Below are 22142 nucleotides of genomic sequence, written 5' to 3' on the forward strand. Positions count from 1 at the left end.
TCTCACTAATGTTATATAGTTGTTTATAAAATCAACAGGGCCTCTAGTGTCCACATTAGAAATGGAAAAACTAGTATTAAAAACTTTGATTCGAAATCTGATTTTTTTGTAGTTCAGGGAGCAAATGTAGTTCTCCTTAAAAAGGAGAAAAGTTAGATGAGGCCATGGTTGCTTTGAGAAATTACAGCAAGAAGTAGTTTCTTTACAAAGAATAGTACAAAAATCAGTATGTGACTTTTCAGAAAGTTTCTAATTCAGTTTTCTAGTTCCTTGCCTGTGTTCCAGTGTAATTCTATTCACATTAAGCCTGGTTTTGTCAGTGGATTCCTATGGTAGCAATGTTTTTTTAAATTTAGAAATTTAAATTGGTTTTAAGTTTCAACTTTTCCCCCCAGACAGATTCCAACTTGAGGTAAATTAAAAGTTATACCCCAAAATAAAGGCAATTATACCAAATATGCAATCATATGAGAATATCAAAAAGTATCCAGGTAAGGAAAGTTTTCAGGTCAAACTTAAAGGATTTGGAATCAAGACTGAGCTAGCTCTGCAAACATGAGGCAAATTAATTCTCCAGAACTATTTCCATATCTGAAAAATCAAGGCAGTGGCCTCCCTGTTGCCTTGAGGATCAAGTGAATCACATACGAAATGATTAATCAGATTTCTTTTGAAAACCTTACAGGCAGCAGAGCATGGCTTTAGTGTTCAAATTCTAGCCATGTACTACCTGGATTACTTGGAGCAAGTCACTGTCTTCATACGCAAAAATGGAGATGTTATAATACCTTGGTGAACTGTCAGAATCTGGTAGGAAAAAAGTCATAAAATGTTTGGTATTCTATACAGTTATGTTCCAAAATAGATTTAGGTATTAAAAAGCTCTTTCTTTTCTCTCTCTCCCTTTCTCTGGGAGAAAAGTTAAGAATTCATTTTTTGACAAACTTTAATGTCATTTCATACCAGCAATTTTATTTACACAGCAAGTACAGGTATGTTATAAATGTCAGAGATCATCTCTACATTTCAGATCTTGATTCAGTTTAAGGGCCAACAAAGGAAGGTTTTTCTCTTTCCATTAAGTTTCTTGCCTCCGATTTTTGTTGTACAAAGTGTGTAGTACTAGCAAGTGCATTACCATAGTATGTCTTTAATTTTCAATTTGAAATCTGATGTGCTTGAGAAAAGTGCATCAAAAATTTTTGTTTTTGTTTTCCTTACAAATTCAAAAGACTAGAATAATGGTAGTCATCTGGAAAAAGTAAATCATGGATGGCTATAATTTTGAAACTGATGCTTAATGATGGCAGTGATTTTTAAGTGTGGTAACGTTTTGGGAGCATGTATCCTCTCTCAAGGTGGTACTAGTAAGAGATTCAAAGTAGTACCATATCGGATCAGACTGATGATGTGGGGTTTTTTATGTGTGAGATCAGTTGGTGAGCCTGTTGTTCCTTAGTAAATTGATGCCATAAGCTAAAGTTAACATATTCATATTTTCCCTGCCAGTAGTCCTTCATAAATATCGGGTCATAAACTGAAAAAAAAAAAAATTATCTGCAATATAAATGTATTGTCTATTAGAAATGGGGCTAGATGTCTTAAGGATTTCTAAGTATATCTTAAAATTTATAATGTTGTGGTTCATACCAAGAATCATCTGGGGAATTTTAACAAAATATGTATATGTTCTAAACCTCATCACTACCCCATAAATGCAGCTTAAATCTGAAGGAGTATGTGTATCTGGGTGTTTTTCTTTTTTCTTTTTTGAGATGGAGTTTCGCTCTTGTTGCCCAGGCTGGAGTGCAATGGCACGATCTTAGCTCACCACAACCTCCACCTCCCGGGTTCAAGTGATTCTCTTGCCTCACCCTCCCGAGTAGCTGGGATTACAGGCATGCGCCACCACGCCGGGCTAATTTTGTATTTTTAGTAGAGACGGGGTTTCTCCGTGTTGGTCAAGCTGGTCTCCAACTCCTGACCTCAGGTGATCTGCCTGCCTCGGCCTCCCAAAGTGCTGGGATTACAGGCGTGAGCTACCACGCCTGGCCTTGGGTGTTTCTTTCAGCTCCTCCAGTACTTTCATACTATTCTAATACATTTTGTTGGTATGAAGCAAAAGTAGCTATTACCAGTGCATACATACAGTACATTGGTTTTAAGTTCCACCTCAAAGTGAATCTTAGAGCCTGGTTTAAGTGCTCCACTTTAGAGAGATATACCTTAATTACTACTGTATTTGCAAATTAAGGGAAATTTAGGTCATCATTTGATTTTCTAAAACCTAAAAGGAACTGGCCATCATTACCAAGTCTTTCTAGATAATCAAGGGTAGATGGCTGTTTTTAATGTAGGAATTAATGTACACATTCCAGCTTTCAGGTTTAAGTATGAATCAAAGCATATTTTAATTTGCTAGCGCAAATGGACCCAGAATTGGAAGGGCTATGTAACTACACAGTATGCACACCACATCCATGTCAGTGTCACAGATCCTCTTGTGCATTCAGCTTTCTTAAAAACACATCAAAGGCTGCAGAGAAGCTCAGAAAAACTAAATTGCAGGACAGGTGGAATACAATGACTATGTGAGGAACTTGCCAACTCACATCTTTCAAAGCCAGATCAGCTTATATAGTACATGCATTATAGTCATATGAAATGTTCTCTTGGTGCTTTCTTCTTGGAGGAGTATGGCAGCAGCTTTGAGACTACTAACAAAGATTATTACACAGGTCATCTTATCCACAGGCAAACTGCTTTGCACAGCTAGAACATTAACAGTTCTTTTTAAGTTCAGATGAAACTGTCACAAGACAGACTTGATGTATTTTACATATACTGGGAAACTTTAGAAACAGCCATTTATTATTTGGATTAAATGTGTGATTTGTTCTGCAATATGGAATACACTTTTCAGTTTATAGCCAGTCTTCACATGAGCAGATTCATACCACTGCAACACACAGGAGTTCATAAATAAGATTCTACTCAGGTAGGCAGTAACTAGCAAGTTTTGAGTCAACAAAGTCTCAGTATTACATAGTTCTCTTCACCAAAGATGAGTCTCTCGGATTTCAGCAATAATTTGACTGGCTCCTTGTAATGCCTGCATTAAAGGAAATAAAAATTTTAAATGCTATTACAAAGTTATGAAATTAATCTGAATTATGCGGGGTGATTTTTCCAATGTATATATGGTAGGTTTATAACTAACCAATATCTTCTCTGGAATTTGAATCTAATCAAGTACCGGCCGGGTGCGGTGGCTCATGCCTGTAATCCCAGCACTTAATCCCAGTACTCTGGGAGGCTGAGGTGGGCAGATCATGAGGTCAGGATATCAAGACCTTCCTAGCTAACACGGTCTCTACTAAAAATACCAAAAAGCAGCCGGGCGTAGTGGCGGGCACCTATGGTCCCAGCTACTCTGGAGGCTGAGGCAGGAGAATGGCGTGAACCCAGGAGGCGGAGCTTGCAATGAGCTGAGAGATGGCACCACTGCACCCTAGCCTGGGCTACAGAGCAAGACTCCGTCTCAAAAAAAAAAAGATTTTTATCAAGTACCAATAGGAAACAAGCCTAGCTAGAATATAAAGACTATATACATCCAATAATCAAACTGCATTTAACACTATTTCTATGTTTCTATCTACTACCCAAGTATAAAAATTCCAAAGGTTCACAGTACCTTTAGCATATCAGCTGCTTCTTTCCTGCGCTGTGCCATGTCCTCAGATTCAGTCAGAAGATCATCCAATAAGGATGATTTATAGAGCTGGCCTACTAGCTCACTCTGAAGAGTGTCTTTCACATGATTAACCAAAAAATGCATTACTGCCTTTGGCACACTGCAAACAAAACCAAATTACGGAATTTTAGCCAAAATTCTACTTTTAATAATCTGGGCTTAGAAAATAACCTCATGAAATAAAGTTAAGTAAGAACACTGTACTACTTTGGATATTTCATTAATGGCGTAATCACCCTTTATATTTTTGCTTAATTATAATTAAACATTAAGAAAAGCAGTTCTCGGCCGGGCCCAGTGGCTCATGCCTGTAATCCCAGCACTTCAGGAGGCTGAGGCGGGTGGATTGCTTGAGGCCAGGAGTTTGACACCAGCATGGCCAACATGGTGAAACCCCATTGGCACTAAAACTACAAAAATTAGCTTAGCCCGGTGGCACATGCCTGTGATCCCAGCTACTCGAGAGGCTGAGCTACTTTACCTTCTTTCCATCATCCTTATTTCAAAACTCTTCAATAGGCATTTATTCATAATAGCCAATAAGTGAGAAAAACACAAACATCAGCTGATGAATGGATAACACAGTATATCTCTATAATCTAGTATTATTCACAGATAAAAAGATACATCACTTAATGACAAGGATATGCTCTGAGAAATGCATTATTAGATGATTTCATTACGTGATCACCACAGAGAGTCCTTACACAAATGTAGATGGTACAGCCTACGATATGCCTAAGCTATATGGGATAGCCTATTGCTCCTAGGCTACAAACATGTACAGCATGTTACTGTACTGAATAGGGAACTGTAATACAATGGGAAGAATTCGTGTATCTAAACATAGAAAATGTACAGCAAAAATATGATATTATAATCTAATGGGAACACATTCAAATATGTTGTGTGTTGACTAAAATGTTATGTGGCGCATGACTATACTGATTCATACTACAATACAGATGAGGCTTGAAAACATTAAGTGAGCCAGGTGCGATGGCTCACGCCTGTAATCCCAGCACTTTGAGAGGCCGAGACAGGTGAATCACCTGACGTCAGGAGTTCGAGACCAGCCTGGCTAATATGGTGAAACCCGTCTCTACTAAAAATACAAAAATCAGCCAGGCATGGTGCTGCACACCTGTTATCCCAGCTACTCAGGAGGCTAAGGCAGGAGAATCGCTTGAACCCCGAAGGCAGAGGTTGAAGTGGGCCAAGACTGCGCCACTGCACCCCAGCCTGAGCGACAAAGCGAGACTCCATCTCAAAACAAAAACACCCTCTGCAGGGGATGGGGGCAATGAAGGAGACAAATGGAATTTTTTCAAGCCCACAGTGTAAAACACTAGGAACTATTATTTCTACTACAAGCTACAGGTTTAAAAAGTCTACAAGCAAAAAAGATAAATGGTTCTACAGACAAAATCATTTATTTCAATATGAAATATATTTATTACTCTGTGCAGTAAAATTCATCTTAGCTGCTGACAGATTACCAAAAACTGGATACAGAATATTTTCTAATAGATCACGTCATACAACTAAATGTGTATTTTCCCTATTACTGCATGAAAATGACATACCAGGCAACATGAAGGAGAAGATGCAGTAGGGGAGTCGACACATGCAAAAACATTCTGAACGAGAAACCGTATACATATTTCTTAGTAAAAGACATTTGTTTTGATACTTTGGAAAACCAAGTTAAATTAAAAAGGCAAGTCAGTGTTACTAGCCAAAATAATTAATGAAACTACTAAATTAAAATTTAGGAAAAAAACATTTTCTTAAATGACTCAAAATGTGGCAGCCATATAGAACAAAAGATTCATTTTAATAGCTTTTTCTAGCTGATACATGAGGTCCTAGTCATTCTATGTTAACAAACTGAGTCTTGCTACAAGTTACCAAAGGACTATCAGAGAATCCACTCGATGATTTAGAATAAAAACCTAAAATTTTAAAAATACATGTATTTTCAAAACAGATCATAGAATCATCCAGCAGTATTAGAGCCTGTGATTTATAGTAAGTAATACTAACCTGTCTTGAATATTCTTTCTGACAATGAGAAAATATGATTTAATGAGTCGTTCAATAACCTCACAATCTCGCTGTTCCCGAGCAGATAGTTTCCGTGCAACAGGAACTGGCTAAATAGGGATGAGGGGGGTAAAAATGTTACTTTTGTGACACTTTGAAATGGCAGCATTTAACATCTGAAAGTTATATAAGTTTTTGAGACTTTAGTTCTTTCTGTCTAATCATTTTCCTACTAACTTGGTCATCTTATCAGACCTAAACCAAATTGTCATGGCTTACCACATCCAGCAGATTCACAGCATGACCTTTTTGTGGACTGGCTGGCATAATTGGAATGGGTTTTGATTTTTCTTCTGCTAATAACTCTTCAGCTTTTGAAGTTTTCAGCATTCCTCTCCAATTGCCTGTTGTTGGTTCTTGAACACCATCTCCAACCCCACCACCTCCAGATGCAACCTGAAAAAACATGTTCCAAAACCTATACCAACCACATCATATCTGACCTTAACTAAAACAAAGTTCATTTTATTTCACAGTAGTCAATATACATCCAGTACCCATCTGAAGTTTATTCATACAGATAATGAGGTCAGAAGGAGACAGTAGGTAGCATGTATAACTGAAACTCTGACCTAGCTAAATAAGAGGTTCTGCTGTAAGTTGTTTGCAAGGCATCAACCAATTTATGTTCTATTTAATTCCTTTTTTCTTTATCATTCGCTCGCTAACTTTTCAAAATCATTCCTCTTCTCCCACCCTTCAAACACTAAATTGTAGAAAAAGTATATGCTGCCCTTAAAATCAAAACTACTCGTTAAAAGCACAAAGAACTGCCATTCAGTTTAAGTAATCATAAACACTGTTAAACTCTAAAAGTTCCATGAACTTATGTCCCTGAAGTTAAGAGTTTATGTATTTCAAGTCAATTTACATTCCTATAGTCAACAAAATGCCATAAGGTATAAGTAAGAACTCTTTAACAAAAAGCAAGACTACATTTGCTATTCGTAGGTTGACAGTCACTATGAGTTGTTTCAAATGTGGAATGTGATAAACACAACAGAAATCCCCTCAACCTCTGTACTCTTAAGGATTTGTGGAAAGAAATCTAGTGCTATCACATTAATCACAAGTGCTTTTACACCTTATTTTCTAGAAAATTTATTAATCTTGACTTCTAAAAGTAAAAAATGACTTTATAATGGAAAAACATAATTCATCAACATTTAAGAGGGTTTTTTTTTAGTTATTCTTTAAGAGCTTACAATCTAAAATGGATTATAAAAATTTAATAGAGGATTATGGCAGTAAGAAAAATGGTAGTTTGGGGTAGCATCCTGAATCAAAATACTTGCTAAAATCTGTCTTTAATATGTCAGTTAAGGTGAACTATAAATATACGTAGTATATTTATATTACACATATTACACATTAACTTAAAAATGAGTAATTAGGTTTTTATACATGAATGACATACCAAATGAACTCTTAAGGAGAGTGAGCACATTCAGTGTGATGTCATGAATGAAATAAAACTTGTGCAGTGATTTAGATGGTTCGCTCAATATCTGAGCACAGTGGGGCTGAGAGAAGATAAGACATTTATAAACTTTTATCTCAAGTTCAGAACTTTAAATCTGGATAATTAAGGAAAGGAACTAAATGGCAGAAAATCTTGAAATAGCAATGAGTCTGAATAATTTATACATTATTTAATTTTCCTCTAAAATGGTTGTCAAGAATTGAAAACAGTCTCAAACTCTCACAGTCCCCCTGTTTGTTTTTAATTTGCTTAAGCTTCTGAAGCATATGTGAAGCTATATATAGGGTAACAAGTGCAAACTAACTGGAAGCATAAGAAAGAAGCATTAGATTAGAGGATTATCTATTAGTACTGAACAGATCTCAAGATCTTTAAAGAGGAAAGGAAATGTCCAAAAATACAATTCCATCTCTGAAATCTAGGAAATGTCTGAGTTTCCTATCAAAATATGTTAAATTTCCTATCAAAATTTAAAACTATTCTTGAAGGTCACAGAAAACAGTCAGAAAGCCTATTATTGTTACTAATTAAAACGTTTAACGCCATCTTCCACAGGTTAGATAAAAGGAACATTAAGAACATAACACAGACAAATAGATACCACTACACAAACAGGTTATTTAATGGTGTTACAGTGTTTCAGTGAGAACCAAAGGTACCAACATTTCCATTCTGAAGCAAGAGACTCACATTTTTAGTTTCTCTTCTGCTGTCCTGAATTAACTGTTGAAAGATATGTTAAAACATGCAATTTAACAAGCAAAATTTAAATACCAATGGGTTGAAATTCAAAAAGTGCAGGATAATTTCCTCTTTAAATTACTTCTTTTTCTGTGTGCATCTTCTATATTGCAAGCAAAAGCATGTCAACAATATAAACTATGCATTGCATTGTTATATAATTTTAAAATATATATTAGACTAAAGTGATCTGACCTTAGCACGGTATCCCATATTAATATTCTTCTATTCAGTGTATTGTTTCCAGAAGATTATGTTGTACCAAAGAACTAGGCATGCAGGCTTAGATTAAGAATCAGAACAGACCTTGCCATCAGCCTCAGCAGAAGCAGCAGGGGAGGGCTCCTGGGAGGCAGGTGCCAAAGCACTTGGAACTTTAGAAGACTAAAGGCAAAAAATGCAGGGGGGGGAAAAAAAATCAAGGATGCAAAAATGCATTCAGGAACACTCTATAAATGTGAATTTTTCCCTTCTGTAACAAAATCGTAAAATAACATGAAAAATGAAAATAATCATGGGAGATAAAATTGTTTATTCTGCCTTATTTCCTTCACCACTGTCACCTTTGTTAAAAGTTTCCTTCAGATGAATACATAATAAAAATCCAAATCCAAAAGCTTCATTTTATTTTGGTATTTGATAAGATTCTTTTCTGGCAAAGAAGTCAAGGTAAAAGATTTTATACACACTTTAGTATTACAACTATTATAAGTATTACTAGTAATTAAAACTCTATTCTGTGTATACTGTGTTTTCCAAGAAACCCTCTTATAATAAAATCTTTAGTCATTTCAACTATTTACAAAGTTGATAAAGTCACTGACTGAATTTTTTTAAAAAGCTTGATGCTTAAATGCTTAAATAAACCCTTAAACCTACTTTTAAGCATTTATGTCAGTGAATTCAAAATACTATTATCTTTAAATCACTCAAAACCCATTTTAAACTTGTATGTCTTTACTCAGTTCCAATGGAGTGTTTAAGGGAGGAAAAGAAGAAACAATTACTCCTAGAACTGAATAATATTCTGAGCTCATCAATCTATCTTTAGGTATTGGGAATATGCATTTAAAACATTTTTTTTACCTTGTCTCGTGATACAGCTGAAGGTAATTCTCTGGCTAGCCTGTTTCTCCTTTGTTCCTAAGAAACACAATCGAGCAGAACAAAAGTGATTATCCAAGTGTTGAGATATATGCCTACTAAAAAATGTTCATGTTAATTGAAAAGTGTGGAGTAACTTAGATACATCCTCTCACTGTTGGGACTCATGCCATAATTATCATATTTTAAAATAAATAAATCATTTAACCCAAAGCTTCTCAATCTTTTTTTTTTTCTGCCCACACACCTGAAGGATACAATACAGTGTCAGTAACAGTGGCTTCCTGTACTGGAGATTCTCAAATGAGGGGCAACAGAGTGACATCTTCTCCCCCTTTCCTGTCCTCACATAAATGTGGAACATAAGCCTTCAACATACCATGTGGAATTTGAAGTCCAGAGATCACAGAAAACCCCACAAAGACTTTAAAAGTGACTGTAACCTGAACACCTTTGTGTTAAATTCAGACAACTCCCCTCATAAAACCGTATCTTGAAGAAGTATCTGTGGTTGATGTTATCCTATAAAAATGTTCCATTTATTTATCCTATCTCCAGGAAATAGTGTTGACAACTGAAAGTCCTTTCTGTAACCCGGCTAATTTAACAGACTGATCAATTGCCCACTGTTCTAATTTGCTAGTATTATCAAAGTAACTTGTACAAAGCTAAAGAGACTGTTAAATTCAAATTAGAATGTCCCAAGCATCTGCTATATCCAAGCACCAAGATAGATAGGTAAAAGATTATGAAAATATTGGCCAGGCACAGTGCCTCATGCTTGTAATCCCAGCACTTTGGGAGGCCAAGGTGGGCAGATCACTTGAGGTCAGTTCAAGAGCAGCCTGGCCAAAATAGTGAAACCCTGTCTCTACTAAAAATATAAAAATTAGCCGGGCATGGTGGTGCACACCTGTAATCCCAGCTGCAGCAGGAGAACTGCTGGAACCCAGGAGGCGGAGGTTGCAGTGAGCAGAGTTCACGCCACTGCACTCCAGCCTGGGCAACAGAGTGAGACTGTCTTTAAAAAAAAAAGATGATGAAGATACAGAAATCTGTAGATGTTAATGGTGGATCTCTCACAGGTAGCAACAAATACAGTAGAAACTATTTAGGTTAAAGTCAAAATTGCTCCTAAGTAGAAAGTATTTCATGAACACAGTTCAACTTGCAAAAAACTATAAGTTAACAAAGCTTCACAATGCTTTTGTTTTTGTTTTTTGTTGAGATGGAGTCTCGCTGTGTTGCCCAGGCTGGAGTGCAATGGCATGATTTTGGCTCCCTGCAACCTCCGCCTCCCGGGTTCAATCGGTTCTCCCTGCCTCAGCCTCCCTAGTAGCTGGGATTACAGGCACCCACCACCCCTGGATAATTTTTGTATTTTTAGTAGAGACAGTTTCGCCATGTTAGCCAGGCTAGTCTTGAACTCCTGACCTCAGGTGATCAGCCTGCCTCAGCCTACCAAAGTGCTGGGATTACAGGCATGAGCCACCACACCCAGCCCACAATGATGTTCCATGTGTAAGGAATTTTTTTGGTTTCTTCCAAGCCCTGTTTAGAATGCAGTCACCCACTTGGTTCAAACCAGCTCCCAGCAGACCGTAGCAACTTACAGATGAACTCAAGTGACCTTTCTTGTTACTGCGCCTGGACCTCTGGGATCCCTCCTCCATACGCGAAGACGCATCCTCTCCCCTCCATCGCCCTGTGAAACTCTCCTGTCACTCTCCCTCAGGGGACAGTGCCTTGGAGCATACGCCCAGGGTCCTCCCTACTTGGGACAGGTAATAAAACTTTTATTGATCAAAAAAAAAAAAAAAATTTTTTTTTTTGCCAGAAACTTGGCCCAATTTTATTTTTTCATGGGAGGGTATTCAGTAATAAAAAATAACAGTCGCCGGGTGCGGTGGCTCAAGCCTGTAATCCCAGCACTTTGGGAGGCCGAGATGGGCGGATCATGAGGTCAGGAGATGGAGACCGTCCTGGCTAACATGGTGAAACCCCGTTTCTACTAAAAAATACAAAACTAGCCGGGCGAGGTGGCGGGTGCCTGTAGTCCCAGCTACTCGGGAGGCTGAGGCAGGAGAATGGCATAAACCCAGGAGGCAGAGCTTCCAGTGAGCTGAGATCCGGCCACTGCACTCCAGCCTGGGCGACAGAGCGAGACTCCGTCTCAAAAAATAAAAAAAAAAAAAGTAAAAGTATAGATATTAACAATCTTCAAAATAAAAAATTAGCATGATAAAATGTACGTTTTGAACAGGGATACAAAGCAAAAGGCATGGTATCTCGAATTCTCACCCTAGACTGTTACTAACCAGTTATGATCTGAGCTGCTCCCAGACCCCAGCAGACCTGGTGTACCTGCGTTGCTAACTGGACAGCTTACCAACTCTTTTGAAGCCCTAGTGTCCTCATCTGTTAATGACATGATCTGCCCTCAGGGTTATGGTAAAGATTAAATGAAAATATCCACATAAAGTTCTCTGGCACAGTCATTATAACCACAAACCTATTCATTTGTAGAAAAATACTAATGTGAAATCATATCACATATGACCTTGTCAGTATAACAAAACTACCACAAACACAAGTTTTCATGATGTTAGTTTCAGTGCAAAAAGAACTAAATCCTTTTAAGTGTCTACATGCTAATTTTTAACATAACTGTTATCTAGCGTGTTTTGAAGAGCCTACTCATGTATGCATTTTGGAATTTTTTCTGATAACAGGAATCACCCCCAGCTATGTAACCAAAAATGAGTTCCCTATACCTGTGTTAAGAAGGTGCTTGTTTCCTATAATAGTGCCCTACAAAATAAGCACCAAAGGAATAAATGCTATCTGTAAACCTCAAGCTCCCCAGTTTTTTTTTTTTTTGGAGACAGAGTTTTGCTCTTGTTGCCCAGGCTGGAGTGCAATGGCACAATCTCAGCTCACTGCAACTTTCACCTCCCGGGATCAAGTGATTCTCCTGCCTCAGCCTCCCTAGTAGCTCAGATTACAGGTACCTGCCACCAACCCTGGCTAATTTTTTGTATTTTTTAGTAGAGACGGGGTTTTACCATGTTGGCCAGGCTGGTCTCAAACTCCTGAAGTCAGGTGATCCAACTGCCTTGGCCTCCCAAAGTGCTGGGATTACTGGTGTGAGCCACCATGCCTGGTCACCCCATCTGTTTTAACCGGAATTGAAGTCAATAACACAGGATCCCTTCCAGCTTCTGAATTGCATATTTACAATTTTCTCACCATGCATATGCAGAAGAGGAAATTTGATATAGAAGGGGACTCTGAGGTCTTACTGAATTAGGGAGTAACAGAAAATGTACTATTTTGGAGAAAAGTGGCAGAGGAAAAAAATGGCTTCTGGATAAATTGCTCTGTCCACCCGCCTTGGCTCCATCTGAGATCTTATTCAATTTGTTACATTAACATCAAAAGGAAAGAAAAGATCCATGAAATGCAGCCACCCCAGTACTGGTGAAAAAAGCACTCTGCTTTTCCAAATTTATGCTAAGTTGGTCAATTCTTGAGTGTTTCCTTCACAGCTTTCAGAGCCAAATGAAAACAATTTTAAACACTTTGTTGTACACACTTCCCCTGTATAAACTATAAGTTACCAAAATAGAGCCAGTCACACCAAATCAATGAATTCTCAGATTCTTTCTGAATTTCAATTTCATAAGCAGAAAGTAATAATGCCTCCAGGTGGTTTTGAGAATTAAGAAAACAATGTAATCCCCTCAGCATATTTCCTGGCATGCAACAGGCACTAATGTGGCACATGTCTATTTTATCATTACTCCGTGCTAAATAAGTTTGATATAACTGAGTTACAACAGATTTTTCTATCTGTGAAAAAGTGTAAGAATTATATTTACCTCTATATTATTGTTCATTAGGCCACAAGCATCAGCAAAGTCTGGATGTTTTGTGTTGATATAAGCCAGTTCAATTGCCACTAAGTTATGGACCTAGAAAAAAAGTAAGTTAGGCTATATACAAAAATACATCAACCATATTTTACTTTGAGAAATTTATATATAAAACTTACGAAACAGACAATACCGAAAAAGTACAGGAAACTTATGCCTAAATTACTTGATAATTATATTCCAACCGATAAATCTTATGTCAAACAATAATTTACTCTAGCTTTAAAATTATTTACATTTCAGCATCTAAAACTGCATTTCTAAGAGGGAACAATAACATTAAAGTAACTACAAGTATTTTACTGTTAGGGAAAAATAGTCATCTATTTGATGCAAATCTAAATTCCAATGCTTTATGCAACTTTGCTATTAAAACTTCAGATCATCCACTATTCCATGTCACTTTTTAAGTTCATTTTCAACAATAAGAAAATAAGTTAATAACCAGGCATAAGTTAAAAATGTTAACTTTATTTGGGTAAAGGATACATCTAAAGACCTGAGGTAGTGACTGGTTAGCCTTAACTATAAAGCACCTAGTTAAAATATTATATGTAGTTCAAAATCCTTAGAGGAAAATAAAAAAGAAAAGTTAAAATTAATTTATCCAGCCCTCTACGGAATTGCTAAGTCTTTTTTTGTTTTTTGAGATGGAGTTTCGCTCTTATTGCCCAGGCTGGAGTGCAGTGGCACAATCTCGGCTCACCACAATCTCCACCTCCTGGGTTCAAGTGATTCTCTTGCCTCAGCCTCCCGAGGAGCTGGGATTACAGGCATGCGCCACCATGCCCGGCTAATTTTGTATTTTTAGTAGAGACGGGGTTTCTCCATGTTAGCCAGGCTGGTCTCCAACTCCCGACCTCAGGTGATCCACCCACCTCGACCTCCCAAAGTGCTGGGATTACAGGCGTTAGCCACCACACCACTAAGTGTTACAGAGAGAATAAACTTAAGCCCTTTATTATGTGCTGTCCTAACAAATCTCAGGTATCAGAATGGCACTTATCAGTCCAGAACTGGGTAAAAAGGATCTATTAAAATGAAGGTCCAATGATTCTGTGCTATATTCAGTCTTAGACATCAGAATCTGAGGGGTGTCCTCACTAAAGAAACAGCCAAGCAGCAGCACTTACATTCCAAGGATGGTTTTGTACTCTTAGTAACCTCCACGGGGCTCACCATCCTGAGCCAAGGACCCAAATGCACTTTTAGTGATCAGAAAGAAAAACAAAAAACAAAAACCCAGCCAACAATTAGAGGCATAAGGGCAATTTTAAATGCTTATCCCATATTTCTGCCAATTTCAGCATTTTTATTTGTGTGGATAGCAGCAACCCACAGAATAGTAGCAACCAACTATGATATTATAGTTACTAGGTCATAACAAGCAAACTGCAGAAGTGGCCAGATTACTCCGATGTACCTCAAAGTAAGAGTGTGCTATAAAGGCTCAGTTTACTGAGGCTAAAGATGGAACTAATTTTCTGTTAAGATCAGTGGTACTAAATAATACAGCAAAGCTATTCACACCCCTCAATCATAAATCTCTTTTCAAGAAAACCCATGTCTGCAGGCTAATGATTAAAATATGAAGAAAAAATACACTTTATACCAGAATTATTAAAAATTTTCCTTTAAATTTTTAATAAATTTAACTTTAATAAATTTATTTTTTATTTTAATAAACTTTAGTAAATTTAACTTTAATAAATTAAACTTTTAATAAATTTAAAGTTGACTGAAACTCAACTTCTTTTTCCTCCCAATACACTGGAAAACATTATGCCTAAACTCTAAAGTAACCATATAATGTTTATTAAAAAGCAGTCAAAAATTTAAACTTTTACTAATAGTAATTACAATGATCTATGCTCACCATTTCATTTGTAACAGGCAACCTTTTACGAAGAAGACAANTTAATAAATTAAACTTTTAATAAATTTAAAGTTGACTGAAACTCAACTTCTTTTTCCTCCCAATACACTGGAAAACATTATGCCTAAACTCTAAAGTAACCATATAATGTTTATTAAAAGCAGTCAAAATTTAAACTTTTACTAATAGTAATTACAATGATCTATGCTCACCATTTCATTTGTAACAGGCAACCTTTTACGAAGAAGACAAGTCACCACTTCAACTATGGCATCATGAAGTTTAGGAAATCGTAACAATTCCTATAAATGGTAGATGAAAGAAAAATGTAAGTTTGTTTTTTTTCTTTTTAAGACATAGTCTCACTAAGTCATCCTCCCACCTTAGCCTCCCAAATAGCTGAGACTGTATGTATAAGCCACCATGCCAGGCCAACAGTCATTTTCTTTTATTTAATGATCACAGAAATACTGAATTAGATTTGGAGCCTACATTTTAAGAATCCTATTTCAAATCACTTTCAGGTAAGGGAACTACAGATTTTACCTTGTATCCCATCTTACACATTTTCTTCCACCCAGTGAAAGAAACCACCACTTCATGTTCTTTTCTAGTTTACGTGAAACCTGTTACATTTCTCTCCGTTACCTGTGTACTGTAATTGCTACAGTGCTGAATGATCCTTTGCATTTCCTCATGAACCAGTTCCACACAGCGGAGGCTGGGCTCTTCTAGACGTTTGATTTGCCGCTTCACCAGTAACTCAAATGAAACCTCAGGCACAAATAAAGCAGGACGAGGACCCTGAGAAAATAAAACTTAGAACTCTTATTATATATGTAATTTCAGTTCTTCCCAAAGGTTAAGTCACATTTTTTGTATTTTCATGCAAAATGCTTTTAATTTCAAATATGAGAGCAAAATAAACTGTATAATTAAGTTTAAAAGACATAGTATATGGGTAAGAAAAACTTTAACCTCATTTTTTTTACAGTCTAAAAAGCTAAGCATACTCACAGTGGCATTTCTAATGGCAGTCAAAATGTCAATAGTGTTAAGGCCACCAAGTGGATCGACAGATTCTAAGGTTCGCCCAAAGGTCTCATGGAAAATATAACAAATTCTAGCACCACCGCATCTGAAAGGCAATGAAGTATATGGTTTCTGGCATTGTGAAAGGGGAAAGAAGATACAAGTTAGAAGTCTTTCTAGAGCTTTAAGTTCATCTTATTTTCTGAGAAAGCCTCAGATAAACAATTTCATTCATTCCCATTACCATGTGTTCTAATTCAACTCATTATGAACTAGTTTCTCTAATTTTTTTAAATGGGAAAAGGAATCATTAAATGATAGGTATGTGTGTATATATATATATTTGTAAATATAATACATGTTCTGACATAAAACAACAGTTAACTAAGAATTGCTAAGCACCTTTTCTCTACCCTAGTTTTCCTCAACTAGAATATAAGCTCCTTGAGAATAGGAAACAGTGCCTTATATTTATTTCCATTGATTCACAATCTGAAGTAGAGGTTGGCAAACTTTTTCCATAAAGGGTCACATAGTATTTTAGGCTTTTCAGGTCATACAGTCTCTGCTGCAACTAGTCAACTCTACCATTAAGCACATAAGCAGCCACAGACAATATGTAAATAAATAAGCATAGCTTGTTAGCTAGGCTTGTCTCAAACTCCTGACCTCAAGTGATCCACCCGCCTTGACCTCCCAAAGTGCTGGGATGACAGGCGTGAGCCACCCGTGCCCAGCCCTAGTCTTGCTTTAGACAAATTAAATCTTTTTCTTGTTGTTTTTGTTTTGTTTTTTTTTGAGATGGAGTCTCGCTCTGTTGCCCAGGCTGGAATGCAGTGGTGGGCTCTTGGCTCACTGCAACCTCTGCCTCCCGGGTTCAAGTGATTCTTCTGCCTCAGCCTCCCAAGTAGCTGGGACTACAGGCATGCACCACCATGCCCAGCTAATTTTTGTATTTTTAGTAGAGACGGGGTTTCACCACAATGGCCAGGATGGTCACGATCTCTTGACCTCATGATTTGCCCGCCTCAGCCTCCCAAAGTGTTGGGATTACAGGCATGAGCCACCACGCCCGGCCTTAGACAAATAAAAATCTCTTGATATAGTTACTGAGCACCTTATGTTTCCTATCTTGTTTAATAACCAGAAACCCTGGTATTATCTTTTTCAAATTCAAGTCCAGCTGAATTCTACAAATACCTTTATAATGCCTCCCCAAATCATCCCTTCCTCTCTATTTTACAACCACTACTGAGTACCTTTTATAGTAGCTCAGGTAAAAGGTACTAGTCTAATATTATGCTAACAGAAGTAAGCCAAGCACAAAAGGGCAAATACTGAATGATTCAATTTATATGAAGTATCTACAATAGGCAAATTCAGACACAGAAAGTAAATTTGGCTCACACCTGTCATCCCAACACTTTGGGAGGCCGAGGCGGGCGGATCACCTGAGGTCAGTTCAAGACTAGCCTGGCCAACATGGTGAAACCCAGTCTCTACTAAAAATACAAAAAAATACAAAAATTAGCCAGGTGTGGGGCACCTGTAGTCCCAGCTACTCAGGAGGCTGAGGCAGGATGATTGCTTGAGCCTGGGAGGCAGAGATTGGCCCAGACTGCCACTGCATTCCAGCCTCGGTAATAAAGTGAGACTCTGTCTCAAAATAAATTAATTAATTAATTAAATTAGAGGTTACCAGGGCTGGAGGAGAGGAGAATGAGGAGTAATTGCTTAATAGATAAGAATTTCGGCTGGGCGCAGTGGCTCATGCCTGTAATCCCAGCACTTTGGGAGGCCGAGGCAGGCGGATCACAAGGTCAGGAGTTCGAGACCAGCCTGGCCAGCATGGTGAAACTGCATCTCTATAAAAAATACAAAAAATTAGCCGGGCGTAGTAGTGCGCGCCTGTAATCCCAGCTACTCAGGAGGCTGAGATAAGAGAATCGCTTGAACCCAGGCGGCAGAGTTTGCAGTGAGCCGAGATCACGCCACTACACTCCAGCTTGGGCAATAGAGTGAGACTCTCAAAAAAAAAAAAGGTGGGGGCGGATGGGTGCGGTGACTCACGTCTGTAATCCCAGAATTTTGGGAGGCCAAGGCAAGTGGATCACGAGTTCATGAGATCGAGACCATCCTGGCTAACACGGTGAAACCCCATCTCTAATAAAAATACAAAAAAAAAAAAAAATTAGCCAGGCGTGGTGGCACACGCCTGTAGTCCCAGCTACTGGGGAGGGTGAGGCAGGAGAATCACTTGAACTTGGGAGGTGGAGGTTGCAGTGAGCCGAGATCGCGCCACTGCACTCCAGAGTAGGCGACAGAGCAAGACAGAAAAGACTCTGTATCTACAGTCTTGTTCCTAGACACCCTTCCTGTCTTATCTCCTATTATGTCCCATCACTATACATGCTGTTCTCCAAAACATTATTCTTACATTATTCTTTGCTGTTCCCAAGCCTGAAACACCCTCTCATTACTGGCTTCTCAAATTCTTTTCAGAGCCCAATTCAAATGCCTTCTTAAATGTGGAGCTCTCCCAAACCCTGAAATAAATGTCAATGGTCTCTCTTCAATGTCTGAAACGCTTCATTAGGTAGACACAGATAATTGGTTCATTAACTATTTATAAAGTGTGCATATATGCTATATGTACTTTTCTGAATATGAATTATATATAACAATAAGTAGTATTTAAATAAAAGTTTTACTTTTGCAGCCTAATCAAGCTTAGTATTATCTTGACCTACTTTACCCACTAAACTCTTTAAAGGCCCATTTGTGGTCATCTTTACTTTTTTCAATATGCCATATATATAACCATTCAATAATTAGTCTGATAAATACTCTCTTTACGGAGTTGACCATATGAAGACCATCTCGGTTATACTAAAGTATATAGAACTACACACATGCACGCACACACACACACACACAAACACACAAATGAGTTAACGTATAAATCTGAACAAGCTCTGTGGATTGTACCCATGTCCATTTTCTCACTTTGTTATTGTACTGTAGTTATGCAAGATGTCCAACAGTGGGGGAAGTTGGGGAAAGGGTACAGAGTGGAGGGTGCGTGGGACCTCCCTGTACATCACCCTGCAAACTTCCTCTGAGTCTATAATTATTTCAGAATAAAAGATGTTTTAGAGAAATGGTTGTTCTTGCTAGTAGTAAAACAGTACAATATGCTAACAATATGCAATAAGTAATGAAAGATTCTAAGGATGTTATATTCTTTAATCTAATAAACTTACTTCTACAAATTTATCCTCAGTGTTTACTTGGACACAAGCCCCAAAGATAGATGCAGGTAGTCCATCACAGCTTGTATGTGTATATAACAGAAAACAAACTATCCAGTAGTAGGAGACTGGCCCAACAAATAAGGGTATATCTAAAAAGTAAAATACTATGCAAATCTTCAGACTGATAATGTATGAGGTAGAAAGTTATTTGTTACATGATTTAAGAAATGATTCCAAGATAGGTATAGCATCTGATTTTTAAAGATATGTAGGACAGGCATCTATGTGTTATAGATGCATAGAAAAATGCCTAGTTCAATGCCAAATTTTAGGAATTATCTCAGGTTGGTGAAATTAAGGGTTTGTTTTCGTTTTCAGAGATGGGGTCTCCTTTTTTAGCGCCATCTGCTCGCAGCGCTGCCTCTTGCTCCTCCCACCACCGCTGCTACCCTGAGTCACTGCCTGCACAGCTCCACCCGCCTGGCTCCCCATACTAGCCTCTCATATTTGAGTTCTTACAACATGGCAGACATTGACAACCTGCCTAGCTAGGGTAGTTAAAAGAGGAGTGAATACTCTCAAAAACCTGCATAAGTGCACAGATAGAAGCCAAATTATATGAGGAAGTTCACAATCTTGAAAGAAAGTATGCTGTTCTCTATCAGCCTCTATTTGATAAGCAGTTTATGATTATTAATGCAATTTATGAACCTACGGAGGAAGAATGTGAATGGAAACCAGATGAAGAAGATGAGATTTCAGAGGAGTTGAAAGAAAAGGCCAAGACTGAAGATGAGAAAAAGGATGAAGAAAAGAAGACCCCAAAGGAATTCCTGAATTTTGGTTACCTGTTTTTAAGAATGTTGACTTACTCAGTTATATGCTTCAGGAACATGATGAACCTATTCTGAAGCATTTCAAAGATACTAAAGTGAAGTTCTCAGATGCTGGCCAGCCGAAGAGTTTTGTTTTAGAATTTCACTTTGAACCCAGTGAATATTTTACACATGAAGTGCTGACAAAGACATGTAGGATGAGGTTAGAACCAGAACCAGATAATTCTGATCCCTTTTCTTTTGATGGACCAGAAATAATGGGTTGTACAGGGGGCCAGATAGATTGGAAAAAAGGAAAGAATGTCACTTTGAAAACATTAAGAAGCAGAAACACAAGGTACATGGGACAATTCGTACTGTGACCAAAACAGTTTCCAATGACTCTTTCTTTAATTTTCTTGCCCCTCCTGAAGTTCCTGAGAGTGGAGATCTGGATGATGCTGCTGAAGCTATCCTTGCTGCAGACTTCAAAATTGGTCACTTTTTATGTGAGCATATAATCCCAAGATCAGTGTTATAGTTTACTGGAGGAGTTACTGAAGATGATGATGATGAGTATGGTGAAGAAGGTGAAGAAGCTGATGAGGAAGGGGTAGATGAAGGAGATGAGGGAAATGATCCAGACTATGACCCGAAGAAGGATCAAAACCCAGCAGAATGCAAGCAGCAGTGAAGCAGGATATATGTGGCCTTGAGGATAACCTGCACTGTAATAGCCTAAACACAACTCTTACTTACTGCCTTATGTTTTTGTATTTTCTTGGTAGACTAGGTAATTTTTGTTTTAAAGGATAGGAAACTGGTATTTTAAAGACCAATTTGTTCTAGCTAGCATTTTCACTAGTTTTTCTGCCAGATATGTTGAATGCACAAATTCTGTCACACATGTTCATTCATTGCTAATAATTTGGTTCTTCTGGAATCTTTTTATGTAGCTCTTGGAGTACAGCTATGAAAATTAACAACTGTTAAAGGAAACACTTTTTTTTTTTCCAAAATTTTTTCCTTGAGGAAGCAAAGTATTTTTTCAGCTGTCTGTTGAATAGGGTTAAGTCTGCTTGGATTAGCTGTGCCTTTCATTACTTTGTTACAGAAATGCAGGGACTTATACTAAGACAATTCATCGTTTAAAAAAAAAAAAAAAAAAAACTGGCATGCGCAGTGGCTCACGCCTGTATTCCTAGCACTTTGAGAGGCTAAGGCAGGCAGATCACCTGAGGTCAGGAGTTCAAGACCAGCCTGACTAACACAGTGAAACCCCATCTCTACTAAAATACAAAAATTAGCTGGGCATGATGGCGGGTGCCTGTAATCCCAGCTACTCAGGAGGCTGAGACAGGAGAATCGCTTGAACCCAGGAGATGGTGGTTGCAGTGAGCTGAGATCGTGCCACTGCACTCCAGCCTGGGTGGCTGAGCAAGACTCGGTCTGAAAGAAAAAAAAAATGGGCAAGACAACTATATGGTTAAGAATTTAAGAATTTCCAGTATGACCACACCCAATAACTGCATTAGATTGTTAATGGATTATTGTGTTATAGGTGAAATAGTTAACTGTAAAGTAACCTGACTCAGTATAGTTACTGGTACCACAGTGAGATGAATAAAACAGGATTTTCAGAAGTTAGCCTGAATTTAACTATACTTTTAAATTTAACCTCCATTAACTAAGCATTTTTTCTTTGTAGTAGGATCTACCTTCTGCTTCCCTGGAAAGGATGAATTTACATCATTTGACAAGACCTATTTTCAAGTTACTTGTTGTTTGCTTGTTTTTGTAGCCTAAAATAAAAATTTCAAATACAATTTTAGTTCTTACAAGATAATGTCTTAATTTTGTACCAATTCAGGTAGAAGCAGAGGCCTAGCTTGAATTAAGGGTTATACTCAGTTTTTACCACATTACTGAAAAGGGTACCAGCTTTAGAAAGAGATACTATACTAATAAGCAAGTGTAAAAAAAAAAAGAAGAAGAAGAAAATTTTAAGCGATATGATGCTTTAAAAAAAAAAAAAAGTTAAA

The 22142-nt window shown here is 37.7% G+C and overlaps 1 protein-coding gene and 1 pseudogene across 8 annotated transcripts in view; one reads left to right on the plus strand and one right to left on the minus strand.

Annotated features, from left to right (window-relative positions):
• Positions 1-950: 950 nt before the first annotated feature.
• DNM1L (dynamin 1 like) overlaps positions 951-22142 on the minus strand; it is a 66799-nt gene continuing 45607 nt past the window's right edge. For 2 of the 7 annotated variants that reach the window (XM_017886407.1, XM_017886246.1), the window contains 11 exons: positions 16017-16137; positions 15648-15803; positions 15212-15301; positions 13070-13162; positions 9171-9227; positions 8391-8468; positions 8034-8066; positions 6080-6256; positions 5801-5910; positions 3695-3854; positions 951-3112 (listed from right to left, as the gene is read on the minus strand). In XM_017886407.1, the coding sequence (XP_017741896.1) occupies positions 3056-3112; positions 3695-3854; positions 5801-5910; positions 6080-6256; positions 8034-8066; positions 8391-8468; positions 9171-9227; positions 13070-13162; positions 15212-15301; positions 15648-15803; positions 16017-16137 (1132 nt within the window). In that variant the 3' untranslated portion in view covers positions 951-3055. The remainder of the gene's footprint in view (positions 3113-3694; positions 3855-5800; positions 5911-6079; positions 6257-8033; positions 8067-8390; positions 8469-9170; positions 9228-13069; positions 13163-15211; positions 15302-15647; positions 15804-16016; positions 16138-22142) is intronic. The other 5 variants (XM_017886458.1, XM_017886331.1, XM_017886606.1 and 2 more) reach the window with 3 other exon arrangements.
• Positions 19687-21265, plus strand: LOC108538603 (nucleosome assembly protein 1-like 1 pseudogene; annotated as a pseudogene). Its single transcript, XR_001888137.1, has one exon. The product of XR_001888137.1 is annotated as a nucleosome assembly protein 1-like 1 pseudogene (transcript).

The sequence above is a fragment of the Rhinopithecus bieti genome, unplaced genomic scaffold (assembly GCF_001698545.2).
Source record: "Rhinopithecus bieti isolate Rb0 unplaced genomic scaffold, ASM169854v2 scaffold_72, whole genome shotgun sequence".
NCBI lineage: Eukaryota > Metazoa > Chordata > Mammalia > Primates > Cercopithecidae > Rhinopithecus > Rhinopithecus bieti.